The sequence below is a fragment of the Esox lucius genome, chromosome 6, assembly GCF_011004845.1.
Source record: "Esox lucius isolate fEsoLuc1 chromosome 6, fEsoLuc1.pri, whole genome shotgun sequence".
Lineage (NCBI taxonomy): Eukaryota > Metazoa > Chordata > Actinopteri > Esociformes > Esocidae > Esox > Esox lucius.
Genome location: NC_047574.1, coordinates 18,683,245 through 18,697,647, shown reverse-complemented (window position 1 = coordinate 18,697,647; position 14,403 = coordinate 18,683,245). Strand labels below are relative to the sequence as shown.

The 14,403-nt window shown below is 40.2% G+C and overlaps 1 protein-coding gene across 4 annotated transcripts in view; it reads left to right on the top strand.

The window, feature by feature from the left end:
- Positions 1 to 14,403, top strand: part of LOC105010659 (protocadherin-15) — a 226,731-nt gene that overhangs the window by 25,328 nt on the left and 187,000 nt on the right. For all 4 annotated transcript variants that reach the window (XR_004575807.1, XR_004575806.1, XM_034292761.1 and 1 more), the window contains exon 2: positions 9,992 to 10,110. Coding sequence is in view for 2 of the 4 variants with exons in the window: in XM_034292761.1 (XP_034148652.1) it covers positions 10,020 to 10,110 (91 nt within the window). In the remaining 2 variants the exon portion in view is untranslated. The remainder of the gene's footprint in view (positions 1 to 9,991; positions 10,111 to 14,403) is intronic.

The following is a 14,403-nucleotide window of genomic DNA, read 5'->3' as shown; positions in this document are numbered from 1 at the left end:
TACAGAATACCGATACCAAGTACTCAAAGCTGAGCTAGGTAGGGTTTTTTCAGTAAGAAAACTAACGTTTTGTCCCCTGTAAACATGTTGTGGACCGGGTTCTAGTGTTTCCAAAATTATCTTGCCTTTTCACTTGACGAAAAGTCAGTTACCTATATTGACAGTTATTGTATATATGTAATTCACGACTGAAAGAAAAACAAACGTTGTTTTACCATGAAATTAACTAGCTTTGTCAGTGTAAAGTTCATCTTAAGTCTCGCTAGCAATTGCTCAATTCTTATAAAATTTCCAAGTAAGATACTAGTTGGCCTGTTTTAGGCTAATAAGCAATTAAGATGGCCAGTGGCAAAACCAATACAGTTCATAGATGCTGTATGTGGTGGAAGTAAACATAAATGTTAGTCAGTTTAACACAATGCTTAGAGGTGTCTAGCTAAATATTGTAGCGATATGAAGGGGCAAATGCGAATTACTCATTGTTGCAAAGGATTATGGGACAAACAGAAACCATCTCTAAAGCAGTATTCTTGTGTGTTCATGTTTAGTTATTCTAGTTAATAAATGTGGTTATTGAAGTTATGGGTTGTTTGTGTTCAAGGGATTGGGACAGTGTGAGTAACAAAAATGTGGTTACCATGACCGAGTCTTACATGGCCCGGGTTCATGTTCCTTGTTGAATTGTGAAGTGGGACTTTTCCTAGGGTTGTGTGGTTTAGGAACACAAGAATTGTATTAAATGCCAGTCTATGTCTAATGTTGTATTCTTTCAAGCAAGCTTGCCACAATATTGAAACTTGGTGTGATGTTAATGTGTGACAAAATTATCTAATGTTGAGATACAATATTATGACAAGTTAGTCTGTACCAATTGGTCCCAATACTGGCATACTAGTTCACTATACACTAAACAGTACGTACCTCATCATCTGCGAAGTACGTAGCCTACTTGTAATATGTTCTGTAGTATGTAGTATGCGATTTGAGATTTGGCTGATATATATAGCATTTGTATGCAATTTGGAGCAGCTAGAGACCAGGACGACACACTGCCAATTCCTTTGTCTACTACAGCATACACTAAGAAGTAAAGAAGCAAAAGTCTCCTAAACTAGCTCTCTATAGCTTGCAACCAGGATCTCTAAGCTAAAATTAGCAAGGCTAAGAAAAACGTCATACTCTGAGCTATGCCAGTTTTTTGGAACATGTTATTCCATTTTTCATGCTATTATTTTCCTGAACTTCATCTCTATCTGGCATTGATGCAGAACTTCATTTTCTGTCTGGCATTGCTGCGGAAATGCTGTAATAGTTATTTTACTGAAAAAATCCTAACATGTGCAGCTTTAATAAGGCAGTATTCTCCCATAAAAATGACTTTTACCATCAAAATCCCACATTATCAACAACCGACAATGGATGGTTGACAAGTACAATGAACACAGCAAGAGCGTCTACTATTTAATTTTTACAGCCTGCGGGCTGTAATTGGACAATTATTTAGCTTGTTTGCTGCAAAGTTAGCTGTTGTTGTGGTTCTGCGCTACTAGCATTAGCATACTCCTTGAACTATGCGCTGTGTTGTGTCTAAAGGTCTTTGATCAAATTTTGTGTTTTTCCTTTCCTCCTCTTGACAATTTAGCAGAGCAGAGCTTGCACTCTACTTGTGTAATTGCTGACATCTCCATCTTCCCGCTCTACCAATATGAGTTTTATATTCTATACTTATGCGGCCTGAGTTTCACTTAACGTTTCCATGACGTGGTATCAGTGCGTGGTAGTGACATATTTCTATGAGTACGAATACATGAGCCCAGTATCGGCTCGATTCTGGTATTGATAACAGTGCATCTGTTACCAGCCTCAGGCCTAGGGGTTACCTGTGCCAGTAGCAAGTGCCACACAGGCAATTCAGTCTGTGGAAGCAGAAGAGAAGCAACACAAATATTTAGTGTATTCAGTCTGAGCACATCTTTATTTCTGCGCAAACTCAGGACCGTTGCCTCCCTAATGTTACTCCACAGCAGCACCTATTTGTCAGGTGGAGTAACTACAGTTTTGTAACTGGTAAGAGAATTGTTAAAATAGTACTCAATGTTAAAAAAATAAGAGGGGTGTCTGATAATAGAGCTTACCTTTTAACAGAGGCCATTTTCTAACCCTCTACACGTCCCTATTTCTTGATCTTGATTGGAGTAAACCAGTGGCAAATTCAATTGAATGAACTCTCTATGTAGTGATCCACACTTCACATTGCAAGTCAGAGCAAGTGCAAGGAACTCTCCGTAGATCTCAGAAAAAGAATTGTGTAAAGGCATAGATCAGGGGTATAAAGAATTTGCTAAAGCATTTTTTGTCCTGCCAGAGGGACAACCATCTCTGCAGCATGTAGGGCTGTCAAAATTCCTCAAAAATGACGTTCGAATATTCCCTCTAAAAAACACATAATATTCGAACTATTCGAACATCTGGTTGCGCATGCGCATTTTGTCAATGACGCGCATTACGTCAATAACAGGACAAATTAATACAAAGAGACATAGACTACCTATACAAGTAGTTAAGTTTAAACATATTTGACAACGTATTACCTACACAAAAACAAGTCAATCAAATGATGACCAAGACCGCAGACCTCACGCTCGCTCGCTCAAGCACTTTCTCTCTCTCGCCCTCATGCTCTCTGCGCAATAATGGTTTAAAATGAACAACAGTAAACACATTTTTAATGCTGATCAAGAGTTTTGTGCAAGCAATATAAGGTCGCGACTATTGTCCCAAATATAGCAGGCTTCATTCAGTGATTGAAACAAATATTAACATTAATTGAAGTTTTACAGTTTAACAGAGTATCCAGTAAAATACGAGATCGTATTCTCAACGAGCCGCAATGACACTGTTGAAATTCTCGAGTAGCCAGACCCACATCACGCGTTCATCCAATCAGCTGCTGGTCAGGGGCGTGGAGCATCAACCATGGCTGTATGACGTCGCGACACCACGCTTCAGTTGTGTCGGACATATGGATCTGTACCGTCAGGCGCGCTAGCGCGTCCACTCGCAAAGCAGACAGCCAGACAACCTCTGCTACCACATTCAAAAAAAAAAATCTAATATTAATTTTCACCTTCGAAATTCGTTTTTTTAAACTATTCGAATATATATTCGAATTTAGAATATTCGTTGACAGCCCCTAGCAGCATGCCATTAATTTGGCCTTCAAGCCAGAGTGTCTAGACAGAATCTACTCCTGAGAAAAAGGTACAAGCCATGCCACCTGAAGGACTCTCAGTGCATGTGGAAAAAATATTATCTGATCTGATGAGACCAAAATCTACTATTTGGCCTGAATACCAACAAGGTACCATTGGTCCCTTGGCTAATACCATCCCTAGTTGGAGCATCATGCTATGCGGATGCTTCTCAGGAACAGGGACCTGGAGACTAGTGAAGATTGAGGGAAGGATGAATGGAGCAAAATACAGAGAAGTCTTCGAAGAAAAGCTGATCCAGAGCACACAGGACGTGGGTCTACTTCCTCTGAGCTATGTTCTAAACCAATGTTCACAAATTGTACTGCAGTTACAAATCTGCACTGCTAGCTGATATCGGACCATGCTGCTGCTTCTTAACCTCAAATTAAGGGCACATAATGACAAAGTATTTGTATAATTGTCTTGCTTTTATTTATTGTCTTTAGGTTAACTAGTTATCTTCCACAGACTTAACTAGCAGGCTAGATTGTGCCCCTGTAATCACAGATTGTTCAAGTTGCATTTTGGTATCATGAAACAAATGCAGATTTGAATGACCTATCAATGCCAAAATAACAATATTCTAAACTAAATATATAGCAAATCAACAACAAAAAAATCAATAAAGATTTATACTCTGCATGGAATTATTTTTGTTGATGGTGTGACAAATGTTTGTGTGAGTCCGTCTTATTGGCAGCCATTGACGCTCCACCCCGCCAATACCTTCATTAACACATTTCTCTGCCATTGGTCTGGAACAAAAACAAATGTTACATGCTTTTGCATGAATAATAATGTAGCCAGTAGGGTGTACAGAGAAGTGGGTTATCCCTTGTGATGCACGATTACAGTGATGCACAACTACAATACAATGCTAAGGCTACTGGATCAAAGTATGACCATAACTTCACAGACATCGTGTTCGAAATGTTTAGCATTTCCACTAGGGTATAGCAACATTTCCTCTGGATTCTTTCCATATCAAACCTCTCAAAAACAATGTATTCGTAAATGCAGAGAGAATCATGAGAAATTGCTGTGTTGTGTAGCCTAAGTCAAGTTGATTTAAAAATGTTGTATTGGCCTTAAAGTGTTCGAAATGACTTTTAACAAAATACATATATATGGCCTGTCCGACTGGTCAATTTAGTGTAAATTCATACAGAATATGCACCACAAATAGAAGAATCATTAGAACATGGTAAACTGGGGGGCACTGAATCATCCGTTAACAAAGGGAGATTAATGTAAAGTGTTCTATGTTATTGACGAGGATGAAGACTAGTTTAAAGTGGCTGCCAGTAGATGGGATATTAGATACGATTATACAGGTGTTACTGTTAGATCGGCTTTTCAATCCTTTCCATTTTTTATGGAAATAAATGATTCCTTTTTATCGAGACACTTCCAGCAGAAGCAGAAAAGAACTAGTCGAGGGGCAAATAAAGTCTGATGAAAGAGAAGGACGATGGCTTCTGAACTTGCTGTATGAAGCACTGCCTGGATGGTCTCCATGTAATCTATAACTGGGATTGTTTCACTTCTCCGCCTCCACACCTCGTCACGATCAGTTTCATCCTTCCACTTCACTTTCAAAATGTTATTGCAGCCAAAGAAATGGCCTACTTGAAATAATAACATACGGCATAACAGTAGGGTTTAGAGGTCATTCTTATATCTCATCCAGAGTAAGGAAATATTTACAATTATTTATATTATTATTATCCATTTTGACTGATTACATAATTGTACCAGCTTGTACCAGGTGCAATGATAATGTCATTTCTTCTTTGTTTCTTTTGATTATACCAATTGCTCCAACTACTCCAATTGGATGATAGAATCCTGTCAATATAATGTAACCAACAAGAGTTTTTACATGAACATTGTAAAGTAGCTAATAACATTTAATGTGTTATCCATAAATGTATGGATAAAACATAGGTGTGGCAGCCACCATCACCGAAGTTGCAAAAAACAGTATGGGGCAACAACATTTCACAGTCAGTTAATGTGTACAGTAGCTAACTAGCAAGTAGTCAGCCATTCTGTCAGTGAGCAAACCTGGTCAAAACAAGGTCTTTGGAAGTACATTTGGCTAGTTTGGTGCAAGCATATGATTATTAAAGGATTTGGTGTTATTTAAAATTTTTTGCCATACCAGTCTGTGATGTACCCTGAAAGTATTCTCTCATTGGTCTTTCTGTAGATGTTTCAGGTCCACTGTCATGGGGAACTTCAGGCTTTTGCCCACTACCGTGCATGCTAGAGTAGCTTCTAGCAAGATGCCTCAATCCAACAAGAGGATCCCTGGCAACTACTGAAGTACATAATCAATAGGACTGTATATAAATAAAAGTAATGTCAGTCATTACTGCCTGACATAAGTGCTCTGTCATGCCAGTTGAAGGATAGGAGGTCTCTGCATTAATATTTTAATCTGTTAGGTCCCATTTACTGGATAATACGGAATACAGGAGACGGAACCTTGTATGAAAAGGAAACTGCATTTACACTGACTTCCTTTACGTTTATTTTCAAGTGTGTCCCCCTGCCATTCCGGCACATGTCATTACATATGTCCATATATTTCCCATGGAAAATAAAGCTCACTCCGAATGCACCCAGCGAGTACAATAACTTCATGCCTTTCGACCTGACAACACTTGATGTCCAGCAGTTGAAGCGGGATAAGCATTTAATTTACCTAGATGAGGTAGCAGTCAGTGAAGTACAGAGATCAGCGTAGATGGCCCAGACAGTCCTTTTTAGTGACTTCATCGCAGGATTTAGAGGCCATGAATAATGACAACCACCAGCAGCAGCCATCTCACTCGTCTAAAATGCCTGTAATTTTTACCTTTTGTATTTATAACACATTTTGTTTTTGTCATTTACATTTCCATTACACCAAAAGCATTGCAAAACACACATTTTTTACTGTCCATTGCAGTTAACCTGCAGTTAAAACACTGAGATGATAGACACTGCATGTCAGATATTATAAATGGATAGGGCTGCACCATCTTCGCTGTTCTTATCCCGAAAATGTCTATCCGTATTCAAACACAAAAAGGTTGACATATTAACTCTGGATGGATCAGATAAGCGGCACCTTCATTTTCTAGCGCACATAAAAGATCTAAGTGACTCCTCTCATTGTCTCTCCTCATCTTGTTATTTAGACATTGGCAGAGAGGTGTGAGGTTTAGGGATGTAAGGAGCATGCAAATGAGAGCTTTTACTTGGTTGCTGCCGGCCATGGCAAGTTATGTGCCATACCACTTTTCTTCTGACAAAAAGGGAGAAAAGAAGAAATCCTGGATAAGTCAAGGTAGTTGTTCTATTGGTCCAGACATGTTGTTGTCCAAAGGCTGTAGTTGGCTGTCTGTGAGGGGAGAACAGTCATGAAGAAAAGAGATTCTATTTCCTGGGAGCAGTACAGAAGTAGCATATATTCTAGCCTTATCAGAGACACAACATATTGTAATGATAATATCATATTCATGCTCCCTCAATCTGGTCGTTATGATTAAACATTCTACTGATGCTTCAGCCATTTTTCTAACAACATCTGACATCAACAAGAATATCGAGATTTTCAACTACCAGTTTGCTTCTAGCCTTTCTAATCATTACCAGTCTGTTTGACAACACAAGAAGCTGGACCGTCAATTACAACTTTTTTGACAACTGTAACGTGTTGGTATCTGGTATATGTACTGTAGATGTTTTCATCAGAAGTTTACCCAGCTGTTGTACACCCAAACTCTTGTGGCTCCAGCCCCACTCCTTGTCTCCTTCATGTTTTTTAGTCAAAATACTGGATATAAGGATCATCTCTAGAAGTGCGTGTATCTTCTTACCCCTCGGTTAGACACTCTTCAAAATTTGGTCCAAGGCATAATTGGCTTGCAAAATGTTTGTAATAAAATCACACTTGCAAGAAGCAACCCATTATATCGCTGTGGTATCTACACTTTTCAAAAGGGATGTAGACAGACATTTGCATTGACTGTTGATCAGCTATAATGCGTCCTACCAACCCACAAGCGCAAGGACTGTCATGGTGTATAGGATGCGTTTTCACAAGGTTGGCTCTTCCAGCTTTCTGGAACTAATGTTTTGAAAGTCAAACTACAGTCGATTAGCAGCCTTCTTACATTAGGTCTTACCTCTTGTCTATGTAGAATAGGGCATGTCCAGTGCAGTGGGAATGGCATGATCGTCCCTCACGTTGGGTGTCCTTGAATGACTTCTCGAAGCAGGACACACCTCATGACGCCTGAGCTGTGTGTTACTGGGCCAGTCTTTCTCTTCAAATCAGTCCTCAAGCATTAATAATGCAGTGCGCCCCTAACCATTGATGCTTTCTGCTTAAAATTTTTGCCGGAATAAGTGAAACTTGCCAAGTGTGGTGGGGGCACTGTGTCCGTTCTGAAACTGAATGTAACTCTTCATCAAATTCCCCTTGTTAACATTTCCTAGATAAAGAGAAATGGGATCAGCCGGGGTGCGCGGTTTAAAGATTGTTAAAAGTATCAGCTTGGTGATTGATAGACACTGTCGGGAAAATAACTGAGTTAAGTTCCTGGATTTTGCAAAAGGGTCTGCATTTGACTGTGAGGTACTGGAAGCAAACTGTCTGGATTCTATTCACGTTACGATAATCACAACATTATTTTTTAACTCTGAACCAAACCCTCCCCCTCTCTCTACTCTTGTGTCTATTCAACCTGGCGATATCTCGGATATTGGAGGGTTGAAGGGAACAGGCAAGACTGTGTAAAATAATATTACAGCCTTTAATATCCCTTTTAGAGGATATCCACATCATCAGACTCTCAGTCTTGTTCTCTCAACACTGGATGTTTGCGAGGGGAATGCTTGATAGCTGTTGTCAATTTGGCCTTCTGAACCTAAGGCCTTGCCATTCCTTTCTCATCCAGCGTATCTATTTGGGAGTCCTGGCTGTAAGTGGGTATGTTACGTTGAGTCAAAATGTATCTAAAACGTAGGGTTGCCTCTTGCTCCATAAAATATTAATTGTTTCACATTTCACTTAAGGAATGAATAGTGTTATTTGAAATGATACTTTCCGTGTTTGACCATTATAGTGATCAAACATGTTTAAAGTACATAGATTTTACTCTGGGCATTTTCTGTCAAATAAATTTAAATTGCTTCATAATAAAACAGCCTTAAATTCCCCCTGTCTCCTGATCAGCTCGAGACGCCAAACACCGTTATGAGCCTGACGGCGTGTGCGCGTGCATCCACAGGTGAAACTGTCAGCTGAGTGGTTGTTATCTGCACCGCTGTCGTGGTAACCATCGGGCGCAGGGATGATTTGCTAGTGAAATAGGGTCATCGGAGTCTGATTCAGTAAATGTGTCGTTTTTCTGTATATTTATTTTATTATGATTAATTCTATGATTTGATATTTGATAGAGCAGAAAGCATAAAGTGAGTGGAGGAGGACAGCTAGCTAGCAGGCTCTGTAGCAGTTCATTCATTTAAGCAGCACTTTACTGCCACTACCAGCAGCGCTTATTGCAATGGATGTCTAGCGCTACACTGTTAGTGACTTTAAGCCTGTGAAGTCCTGAGATTAGGCCGATGCCTTTGGTGGCATAATAAAATGCATTATTAATAATAATGATGGAATACACCGGCAGGCTGTCCTAGACATAATTCATCTTAATGAAATTGTTATTGATTATAAAGTGTCATTATGCTTATACTTTCTAAATTGTGATGATAGGCTACTCATTTTATAGGCTGCATGCTTTATACACTGAAGTCTCGGGGTCACCCCCACCCACCTCATGGTTACCCTACTAGAAAAACAGCATGGCTTTGTTGTGGGCCAGAAGACCATTCAGTTGACTCTCAACCACCACGTTTGTGCTCCCCTGGTTCTTTTCTTGTAGAGTTATATTGATTCCATTCTTCCCAAATGAACAGGGATGCTATGACAGTGGGTTAAGGCTCAGACAGAAAGTAATCTGGGGAGAATCCTGAAAGCTGGCCATCCTTCACACAGATGGTTGTGTGTAGAAAACAATTGTGTTGCATTGGAAGAGAACAGCTGTGTCTGCTGTCTATTATCTCCCTCCAATGTAATCTGCTAGATGCCTACGAAACTATTGCTGTGTGCATGAGTTTGTCTGTCTATTAGGGTTCTATGTATGTGTGCTTGTGAGTGTGTTCATTAACGTGTAACATTAGGATGTGTGCTAAGATGACTGACAGAGGTGGTGATTGTGTTAAAAGGCCTTGGATGCAGTCTCGCTCTGAATGTACTGACAATGAAGATGTAACTCCAATCACCTTTAACAGATCAAAGCTCAAACTCTTATATTCTTCTCTAAATAAACACTAAGAAGATACTATGTAATTTTCTCTTAAGTTCAATCACAGGCTCTACAGTTACAAGAATACACACTAGGTGTTGGTACTTTCATAGTAGACCTTTTGAAGCATTTACAAGGCACCTGATCTGTATCTTCGCCAGCAGTGTCTAACAAAATAAAACTTTAGAGGCACAACCATTGCTGGCACTTGTCCTTGAATGAGCACAATTGCTCTGTAGAGTGTGTGTGTGTGTGTGTGTGTGTGTGCATGCGTGCATGCGAGCTCTGGACAGGTGTGTGCTGGGTAGGGACATCTGGGCGGAATTGTGTTATTTCGGGACATTAAATTAAAACGTACCCTCTTTTCCTCGCATCCAGGTGGACTGGCACTAACGTATGACAGAAGATGCGACGGGGCTCATGTCTCTTCACGTGGCTGGGGATTGGCATGGCGTTCCTCTCTCTGGCCGTCTATAGTAGGGCCCAGGACGTGGAAGGTAAGCGTGCAGCAAATGAACAGGCCTTTACGATTTTTGACAAGTTGGGTGTTGCTGTAAAGATGACCAGGTCAAGGAAAAGGTCAAATTCTGTTTGTTTAAGCAGTATGCCAGAGGGTGAGCAAAGCAGTAGCTAATGACTGTCTTAGTGTGGGCAGGTATAGATAATCACAAAGAAGCTTAGTTACACTGCATTTACAAAGAATTAATTTGTTTGTATCCCCACTACTTCATTATCAATGTGAATCAAAAGGCTTTGAATTAACTATAAATTAATTCACCTGTGCTTTAACTCAGTATGGTTGAATGAGCTGGATTAGGGGATTCATACTTTTATTGTAACAAACTGTACTGTATATGTACGTTTGGGGTTGTTATCTGTGATTTGAATGTGTTTATATTATGCACCTCCATGTGAATGTTTGGGCTGTTTTTATTTCTAAATGTTTTTACAAATTGTGACACTACATGCACTTGAATTAGAACAGCTCAAAACTGAACACCGGTTGATATCATGGTAAACCATACTTTCAGTTGCAACCTTTGTATTTAATTGAAGTATCGTAATTAAAAAAATAAATATATGTTAGGAAGTAATTTCTTATTATACATTATCGGTTGTTACTGAAAAAAATACGCAAGGTTTTTGGTTTGATAATGATATTTACATTTTCCATCAGGTTGCTGAAGCCCATTATTACTAATTCATTTAATGTCTTTATAACTTTTTTGATCAAAAGATATTGTCCATGTAGGCATATTTTGCTTAGGAATGATCTGCAATGTAATGTTAATGATGCCAGTATATTTACATAACAGATTATTTCATGAACTGTTTCATAATTCTTTTTGGGCTTTTAGTGCCATTATTTAATTGTGGCTAGGACGATTTTGCATGTTTCCATTTGACATGTAAATGAAACAAAAACAGGGTGTAGAACAGGCGTTTCTGTGCAATTGGGTGTAGCTAATGTTGTTTTGAACTAGCGCTTTCGAGCTGGGAGCCGACTCTCATTGAGTTATTGCCTGTTTACTAATACACAAATAACTGTCAAAAAAAAGGAAACACAGATATTGTTTTAGTGGGGCATTGGGCCACCACAAGCTATAGTACCTGAACAACTTAAATGCACTTTGACATACAGTAGATTCTACTGTATGTATCTAGGACTCAGATGCTGTATGTTACAGTAGCTGCAACTCTGTGAACAAGCCATGGAACTCGCCATAGATTCTTTAAATCGTGTTTTTATGTTTTTTGGAATAATTATATAACTTTATGTCCATCAGATTTTTACCACACTCTATGTGTTTGGGGCGTACATTCGAGACAGGATTTGCATATTTTGATCAACAACTTGAGTAGTCCTCTTCACTGAAGCTGTAGCCAAACAGGCAAGAGCATCAGTGTGGAACTTCCTACTTCCAATATACCCTTTATGCTTTTTTATATGTAAGTGTGCCTGTATCCCCTAGTATCTACTCCATTATTAAAACTGGCACCTGATTACACTGTATATCTGTATACCTCCTTGTTGCATTATGTTCTCTGTATTTATCTCATGGTACCATGACCTGCTTCTCAATCTAGCAGTGGAGCACCAGCCCACAGCTTATAACTGGGGCTGCAGCATGTAATTTGAACAAATGCAGACTGGATAATTGCACAGGGAGCAGGTTGGAATTAGAGGTAGTTAGACCACTCACAAATGAGGTTTGATTGGCTCGCTGGAGGGAAATGTGGACCGAAAAGTGAACATTGCGTAGCGTGTTTAGGAGTGTGTGCATGTGTCCTTTTTCCCAATTTCACTTGCTTTTGTGGAGGCATTTTTGGCTATTTTCAACTGTCCCTTAGATCTACATGTATCTGTGACTATGAAGATCAATGATCGGCTTAGGAAAGGATAATGAAAGGTGAAGCCTCAATCTGGAATATCAAGGCAAATACCCAATTTCCTATCCCTCTCTCTTACTCAATACGGTCACTCAAAATCTTCTTATCTGTGCGTATGTATGTTTCTTAATTTTGTGTGTGTGTGTGTGTGTGTGTGTGTGTGTGATGAAAGGCATGTGTCAACCATTCTTCAAATGTGTTGACATTGTTTCTCTATTTTTGGGATTGTCTGATTAGAGACCAGATGTGCACAGTGTCTGGCGGTAGCAGCTCCTGGCTTGGGGGCAGTGGAGCGGCTGTGTGGATGGATGTTTTAATCTGGCAGCTAGCATGCATGTAATCAGGCTCATGTAGCCTACGGAGGTGGGGGCTTGCGGGGCTTGGCTGTGCCTAATGTTGGCCTCTTCTGGAGTTCAGGCTGGTACTTATCCAGGATCACCTCAAAGCAGTTCACTGAGAGCATGACTGTGCCCCCACAACCCCCACCCGCCCCCTCCAGCAGTCCGAGCTCAAGGGTTAGGGCTAGAACGAAAACGGTGAGAGGGAGAGCAGCGAGGAATGGAGCCGGGGAAGAGAGAGTGTGGGGGATTAAGGCCCCAGTAGACCTCAGTCGCACGGCGCATTGAAGCATTTCTCTTGCACAATTGAACATGGTGTGCTAGCGTTCTTCTACTAATCTTTTACTTTGGAAAAAAAAAAGATGCACAACCATCTGACCAAAGTATGTGAACCTAAGTGTAACAAAAGATAGCTAGAAAATAATTCACATATGCAGACCTCTGAAATCCCCCTGTCAAAGAACAAATCCCCTGCAGAAGAAACCAAATTTACACAATCCATTCACATATGGTAACCATGCAGACTTCGGTAGAAGTATAAATGAACCATTACTCAGGTCCAGTACATCTCCCCTTCTCTTTGTCAGTTTAACATACCCCATACTGCTGCTCATTATTTATGACTCTTTTAGAATCTGCCTTTCTGTTGTTCATTCTCTCTCTCAAATACTATAGTGCCGAATAATGACCAAACCCAGTTCTTCCAAACTTGACATTCCCCACAAGTGAAGAAAAAAGCCTGTTTGTAAAACCTGAGGACTGCTCTCTGCAATTGTCGAACAGGAGCATGCAGAGAAGTGTTCCTCAAATTCACTGGAACAAAACGATCACCTAGCTAATGCTTGCTAAACAGATGAGGGATGGGGCTCTCTCTCGTATACTGTGAATTTAAGGACTGACCCCCCATGATTTCTTACATACTATGGACTTAAACAAGTCGTTAGGACCAGTATGTAAATATGTATCACGCCTACACCATATCCTCTCTCGGCAGCGCTCTGATTCACTGGTGTTCTAGAACACTGGCTCTTACTTGGCCCTCAGCACACTCATGAATTAGCTTCCTTCACCTTGTTGTACGCACCTGGTCCTCATCAACCCTAATCATCCACCTGTATCTAGCCCTCTGTTTCACACACCCCTGATGCTTATTGACCCTGTATCGCTCGATGCCAAAGCTGTGTCTGTGTGTTCCTGGTTTAGCACATTGTATCTTGTTTAGTGCTTGTATCGCATCCTTTTGTTTGCCAGGTAAAGTTTTGTTCAAGAACCGCACTTGTTTCCTGTGTCTCTGTGCTTGTTTGATCTACTGATGACATCTCAATATTTTAGAGTAGGGTTTTCTATGCCATTGATTTTGGCACACATACAGTCACCTGAAGAATTAAGTACACCCCCTGGAAAATTGTAATGTTTATTAAATATGTAGACATATGGATATGTCATCATCACATCAACACTAGTGACAAGTAAAGGTAACCTAAGTAAAGGTAACCCAAATTGCACTCTCTTACATGGACTAGGAGGAATTTTTGCTCACTCTTTAATGTACGGCTTGCACTGTGCCAAGTTTCAGGGTTTTCTTGCATGCACTGCCCACTTCATGTCCCTCCACATCCGTTCGATTGGATTCAAATCTGGGCTTTGGCACTGCCATTCCATAACCTTCCATTTCTTTTGCGTTCTTATGTGTTTTGAGTCATTTTATGGAAGAATTCTCTGGTACAATATGGAATGCATGGTGTACTCCGCAAAGCAGCTCCAAAGCATAATGCCACTATCTTCATAATTTTTGGTTGGTATGAGAGAGGTTTCCTTCCTGACCTCCTGTGTAGGCCATGTTTGTGCGGTCTCTGACAGTTGCCTCATGCACAAGAGAAACCTGTAGATCCCTTGATGTTACCCAGGGGTTCTTAGAGACGTCTATGACCATCTTTCGGTCAGCTCTTTGGATGAATCTGGTGGGACGACCTGACCTTTGTAGATTGCCGGTGGTCTGGACTTTTCTTTATGCGTTGATGATCTGTCAGAACCCTCTGAGGCTCATGGGTATCATCTTTG